The 7,154-nt window shown below is 32.2% G+C and overlaps 1 protein-coding gene across 1 annotated transcript; it reads right to left on the reverse strand.

Moving 5' to 3' along the window:
• Positions 1–5,159: 5,159 nt before the first annotated feature.
• LOC102594551 (golgin subfamily A member 1-like) lies at positions 5,160–7,057 on the reverse strand. Its single transcript, XM_006367253.2, has 2 exons — positions 6,390–7,057; positions 5,160–5,605 (listed from the first exon to the last, which is right to left on the reverse strand). Exons 1-2 carry the CDS (start codon positions 6,835–6,837, stop codon positions 5,379–5,381), a joined length of 675 nt encoding a protein of 224 aa, XP_006367315.2. The 5' UTR covers positions 6,838–7,057; the 3' UTR covers positions 5,160–5,378.
• Between the last annotated feature and the right edge of the window lie 97 nt (positions 7,058–7,154).

The following is a 7,154-nucleotide window of genomic DNA, read 5'->3' on the forward strand; positions in this document are numbered from 1 at the left end:
TTTACCCTTCCTTTCATAATGGTGGTGTTCTGGCCAGCTTGTGTGCTCGTCTACTAATCCATTGAGTGCGTGCTATGGGAATCTCCCTCGGGAATATTTTGACCATTTGAAGTTGAGTACTCGAGTGAATGTTCCCAATGACCAGTGTCTTGTTTCTGTGGTTGCGCGTTGTTGCTTCTGAGTACACATCCGTGAAAAGGACTGAAATAAAACTGGAGAATTAACTATCTTCTTGAGCTTATAGTAGCTTTACTGACATTGTTGGCATCATTTGTGTATGTACTTAAACATTAGGAATTTAGTATCCTTTGTACTTGTTACCATTCTCAGAAGAAAAAAAGTTTCTGATCCCTTTTGCAAATATCTTGATTTATTTACAACCTTATGGCAATATTGATATTTGTGCCCAGCTGGATAAGTTACTATCTATAATGATGTAATGGGTAATAGGTCCTGCCCAAAGTTTGGGATTATTATAACAATTTCGGTCAATGTTCAAGTATATTTCGAACCATTTTCCCTATTTAAAATTGTATTTTATTCCCTTTAACATATCTCTTGTCATAAACAAATACTTTTTAGATTTTATCTTATAAAGAAAAAAGAGATAAAGATGCAAAAAAATGGAATGAAATAAAACATGATTAGATCTAAAGCATGCATGGATCAACATATTTTTCTCAATGTCAAACAAAAATTAGCCACAAAAAGGCAGATAAAATAGCAACAAAATGTATATTTCAATTTATCTAAAAACCAATCACTGAAGAATCTCTATATAAAAACTTCTCATTAGCCCAGAAGGTTTTCATATATATATATATACTGAATACCAAAAACATAAAAAAAAAATTAAGGAGTTTTATATATTTAATATATATACGTATATATAATTTTATATAATATATCAAGATCAATATGGCAAGTGCTCAATGCAATCCTGATCAATCCCATAGCCAAACTCAGGTGAAATATCATATCTTAGAATCTATTGTTTACTCCATCTCATTTTATTTGATAAAAGAATGATACATTTATGTATTTGAAATCGATTCAAGATTTGAAATTTATGATTTCTAGATTTTAGCTATTTTGAGCTTACTAGGTTCTAAACTTGTGATTTGTAACAAGTCGAGTCAAAGATACTGAGTTCTGTTGAAGTTATACTGTAAACATTATATCCGTCCATATTTGAAAATCTTAAACTTTAAACTTTAGTTCTTACCCTCGACGATATACTCTTATAACCACAGAAGAATATGGATATGTTTAATATCACAAATTCTAAGGATACTTCTAATATGCATGAAAAATATGATTAAACTCATCATTTAATCAAATCACCGTCATATAAAATGAAACAGACGTAAAAAATATATATACAGAAATTATGGTTTGGTAAATTCTTAATTTTTACCTTCTTTTTTTTTCTTTCCTTCTACTCTAATAAACTTGCAATTTTTGGTAGGAAAATTACTCTGTTAGCAAAGTTGAAGATGCAATCCAGAGAGCTTGTGAATCAGCTCATCAAAAAAGGGAACAAAATTCTGAATTTCTTCACCAGGTAATTTTATTAGATATCATTGATTAGTCGAGGTGTGCGTAAACTACTCTGGACAACGCGATTATAAAAAAATATTTAAAATAAATTGTTGGTGTATTAAATTATTTTTCTTGTTGGTTTGTGTTTTAGACTGGAGAGCAAATGATGCACATGGCTCAAGATGCAGTTGATGGGGTGAAGAACACATTTGGAATTGGAACTAAAAATAATAAATAAAAGAATTATTGTTCACTAATGTGTTATATAAGCATTTGTAACCAATAAGAATTATCTATCACTATGTTATTATTAATCATATAAGCATGTTATAATTATTTTTTGTTGGTGTTTGTTTGCGCATTAGATTATTTATAAAATGAACCAAAAAGAAAAAGAAAGAAATAAGTCAAATAGTTTTGCTTTCGATATCGATGGAAGGGTAGTTTCAGAGTTCGAGATGTTTGAGCTTAGGGTTCCACAAGCATTTAAAGTATTTGATGCTCAACAAATTATCTTTCTCTTTATGATATTGATAACAACATAAGAAAGCCTAGAGCATGGTCGTTAGTCTTGTTTTTGCTGAGCTTGATGCTCTATGGTATAGACGTCTTTGATTAGACGAAGACAAAAATATAAGAAGAATATAGTGAGGGTGTTTATAAAATCACTAGTTAGAGTCTTAATGGAACTCTTAGGGGTCGTTTGGTTTGAATACAAGTTATGCTGGGATAAGTTATGCTAGGATTAGTTATGCTGGGATTAGTTATCCTGGCATTATTTCTTATTGAGTGTTTGGTTTGTTGTACTAAAAATAATAATCATTGCATACAACCTAAAAATAAGTGGTTTGATTACAAAAATACCCTCTTATTTAGCTTTTTGTATATTTTTTTGGTAGAGTTTTAGTTAAAACCAAATTTAACTACTCAATCCATCCAACATAGAAAATCCACCAGTTACCCATTTTAAAACTAAATCCAACCTAATCCACATAATATTTCTGCACACATTATGGAAGGCAATGGATCATATTAAGAGACAATTTCATTAGTTTGACTTAATAGGCATTTGTGTTAACTTTTTTTTTTTCCCCCAAACCAAGTGGGAGTTATTTATTCCATCAAAAGAGTGCATATGGGCAAACCCACGTACAAAAGGCCTTTTGGCAGCCAACAGAAAAGGCCTCAGCTTACAAAAAAAATTGATTTGTCATACCTAATTCTAATACTAGGCATTTGCATTTTGTCTAATTGATATGAGCCTACTGCTAGCTTAGGGATATCCCTCCAATCGTGATACATATGAGCTTCATTAGTAAATAACAACATGTTTAGCTAATGCATCTGCAACTTGATTAGCTTCCCTGTAACAATGATTTACTTCACAATTCATCTTAGCAACAGCTTGTATGATGTCTTCCACAACACCTTTGATTTTCAAATTGGTGGCTTGTCCATTCCTTACCATATCAACCACCAATTTTGAGTCTAATTCAAGATAGCAATTGTGAAATCCTTGCTGCAAACACCATAGGATTCCGAATCTAGCCGCCAAAGCTTCTGCGAGATTGTTACTAGAGCATGAAAAAGGAATGGAGAAGGCCATAATCATCCTTCCTGTATGATCTCTAACGATCCCTCCTAAACCTGCATTGCCAGAAGAGAAACTTCCATCAGTATTTATTTTAACACAATTAATATTGGGTGTGTTCCAGTGGACAATCTTCCACTTCGGATATGGTCTTAAGCTTTCCACCTTGTTTAGAAGATCTCTCCAAGAATTACCGATTCTCAAAAGAGGGAAAAGTCATTCTCAAAGACATTTTCAAATTCCACCATACATGATTTTCCATGGTTCTATACCACATCTTCTTTTGATCCCCATATTTACAAGCACATCTATGTTTCCAGATTTCCCAGAAAATCAAGATAGGTAGAGTATGGATAATCACATTATGTATGGAATTATGAGTTTGTACATTCCACCAAGTCTTTAGAAGATTAATAGTAGATGAGGCCCTCGTATCAATGCCCAAAGGGCCTCCAAAAATTTTCCATAAGTAGCTAGCAACATCACTATCCAAGAATACATGGTTAATGGTCTCAGTTTTCATATTCTTACAACAAACACAATTAGAATCGATGTTATCGACAAATCTGCCAACAGTGTCATAGAAAGGAAGTTTATTTTGTACCAATCTCCATGTCAAGAATGACATTTTGAAAGGAATTTTTCCATGCCAAATCTTGTTTCTCATATCATTCTTTTCCCTAGTATTACAACAATCAACATATGCACTTTTAGTAGTAAAATGTCCATCTTCACTGGGAATCCAAATAGCATAATCCAACTGATTCGGATCACCTATAGGGATGCTCATAATCTGATTTACAACTTGAGGAGGAAGTATGTCTGATAGTTTATCAAAGTCCCACTCTCCCTCGTGAATGAAGTCTTTAACCTTGTCCTTGTTATAATGAGAAGGTGGTGGGAGGATATTAGATAGGGCACCACTTCCCATCCAATCATCAAAATATTCCTGCTTCTTTTTTTCCGATGTACAGAGGACATCCAAGATAGGTGAAAGGAAAACACTTATGTTTGAACATAAATGAAAATTCTATCCAACCGCATCCATACTCTCTTTTTAGGACAACGATTATTACACCATGTATAGGTAGACCCAATATAACCAGCATCAGTAACACCACAATAATCCATACAAGAGATAATATCAGTAACACCACAATAATCCATACAAGAACAATCTTTTTTCAAAATTTACAAAAACCCTAAAACATAACATTCAGAATTGTTTTTTGATTTCTTCCATCAAGTAGAAAAGATGAGTGTATCCAAATTATTATGCAACAGATCAGAGAATTATTAATGATGACAAAGAAAGAAAAGAGAAACAAGTTCTGGAAAAAAAAATTAACCTTGTTAGAAACTTGAAAGTTGAAGGTTATTGGTAAAGAAAATCTTCAATCACCCATCTATGGCTTCAATCGAAAATGAAAAGTTGAGTGTACCCAAATGAAAGAGTGATTCTTACTGCAATGAAGAAGAGAAGAAACATGGAAGCTAAGACCAAAGCGGCGTTGTGAAAGCTTATCAATGAAAAGTTGAGTGTACCCAAAAGGTTTGAAGGGTAGTTTTGTCATTTAATAAATTTATCCCATCACAAATTGTGATGGGATTACTATACCACCCTTTTTGAGGGATAACTTATCCTGGTACTATTTATTAATCCCAGGATAAGTTATCCCAAACTTCTCAACCAAACACTCAATTAAGTACCACTGAGGCTTTATCCCAGGACTATTTGTACCTATCCTTCACACCAAACGACCCCTTATTCTTTAGGATATAATAGCACGTAGCCATAGGAAAAACACGAGGAGCATGGTCCCTAATCTAGTTTCATAGTCTGATTATCTACACTATAGACGTATTTGATTGGATAGAGACAAATATATAAAAAAGTATATGATAAATGATACTTATAAATCACTAGGTAGCTAGACATAACTTGTCTCAATCATTTACTTTTACGAAAAAACAGTTCCTTTGGTCATAAATTAACCATATTTTTTACTAAATTGCTAAATGAGGCTAGCAAGTAACATTGTTCCTTATGAGAAGTACATATCATATGAGTACACATTTATACTTTAGTGAAACCAAAGAAATATTGGTATTTCTATGATCTTTACATGCAATGCATTGTAGAAATTCTAATAAACAATCAGTTCGGTGCACAAAATATCTCGCGTTCACACAAGATCGAGTCTGATATAGACAGTCTATCCTAATACAAACATCATAGAAAATTCTAATTTTTGTAAAAAACTTTAGAAAGGCTAGGAACCTTTTTGTTGTAACTCATAATTTTCAAACTTTGCCTCAAAATATCAATCTCCCTCTCCCTCTTCACTTCTTGTTTCTCCATTGAAGCAATTTTTTCTTTTAAATGTGCAATGACTTCTTCTTTTGCTTTCAACTCCATATGTAGTTCTTCTAATAGTTCCACTTCCTCTGTTCTCCAGCAGAGTCTTTCTCCTATGAAAACAAATTAAACACACCATCAAGAATGGTAGAATTCATTTTGCATCTTACAATTAAGCATAAATGAATTCAGAATTTTGAGTTTATGAGTTCTGGATTGTAGAAAGGTAATTACTGGATTTTAGATAAATTTTTTATACATATTAAGTGGATTTCTTAATAAAAATACAAAATTTTGGGCTAAAACTAATGGTTTCCACCGAATCAGTAACTAGAGCTCTAGCTTCGCTCCTACAACTAAGTTTTACTAATTGGACAAGACTTCAATAAATTCAAAAGTAGAACTTAAGTTAAACAAAGAATTTTAACAAGGGAATTCGAAAAAATGCAAGAATATCACACTTGGAATATGAACTTGTGACCTAAATAAACTCTTGAGTTACCTTTACAACACTAGAAGCTTCTTTAAGTCTACAAGATTCAACAATTTATATATTGATGAAAATACTTGTTCTTACTCTATTTGTACATTACTATTTTTCGATGATCGAAACTCAATTGAAATCTTTTGGACCATGTACCCACCTCCAACAAAAGGAAGGGAGTGGTGGATGAAAAGCCAAAAATGATACTAACAAAAAAGGACGAATAAGAAGCTCGAGGGATTAACATGAGAGGACATGAATGACCATATTCTAGGAGCGACCTCCGAGCAAGTGTTATTTAGTGAAATAACTTGAATTTCAAATCATTCATTGCCATATGAAAAGGGCAAAAACCAAAGAGAACCATAAACATATGAAAATAAAATAAGAAAATAATAAAAAACAAAATTTACCTTGATTTGTCCTTTGAATAAGTTCATCAAGCTCATTTTTTATAACAAAATAGAGATTTTTCCATTTCTCAATAGCTTCATCTCTTCTAACTTCCTCTTCTCTAATTTTCTCCAACAATGAATTTCTCACCAACATATGAAACTCTTTATTATCACATTTTTCACTTACCATTTCTTGATTTTCCACTTTCTCTTCATCTTCTTTATAATCTTCCAATTTCTTCTTCAAATCATTTAATTCTTCATTAAGTTTCTTCTTTTCTTGCTTCCATTCTTCTTCTTTCAATGCAAAAACAATCATTTCTTGATTGTAAATTTCACTCTCATTTTCCCTTATACACATTATTTCACTTACCTCTTTTTGAAGTAACCTTACTTTATACTTCAACTCTTCAATAATTTTGGCATTTGGATTGTTTTTATGATTTTTTGTTTGAAGACTTCCCATTTTTGCTAAAAGTCTTTTTCAACTCTCTTTGCCTTTTTCTTTTTCTTCTTCTACTAATAATGGAACTATTTATATTAGGTGACTATGTGGTATATATATAGCAAGTTATTGAATATTCAGGTTTTGATGTGTGCTTTTATTAAGGGGTGACTTAGTACAAGGGTCCATGTAGGAGGTTTTTAATAATAGAGTTGGCTCTCGAGGTGACTCAGAAATTTATATAAGGGGTTCAAAAAGATAATAGAGTTTCATGTATAGATTTTATACTTGTGACCAGAGTATTGAACCCTTTACACTTCACTAGACCCCCCCCCCCC

This window comes from Solanum tuberosum, unplaced genomic scaffold, assembly GCF_000226075.1.
Source record: "Solanum tuberosum cultivar DM 1-3 516 R44 unplaced genomic scaffold, SolTub_3.0 scf00750, whole genome shotgun sequence".
Taxonomy (NCBI): Eukaryota; Viridiplantae; Streptophyta; class Magnoliopsida; order Solanales; family Solanaceae; genus Solanum; species Solanum tuberosum.

Coding starts and splice junctions, on each gene's coding strand:
- LOC102594551 (XM_006367253.2), bottom strand. CDS start 6,837: ATGGGAAGTCTTCAAACAAAAAATCATAAAAACAATCCAAATGCCAAA. Junction 5,606..6,389: donor TATTCAAAGGACAAATCAAG/GTAAATTTTGTT, acceptor TTGTTTTCATAG/GAGAAAGACTCTGCTGGAGA.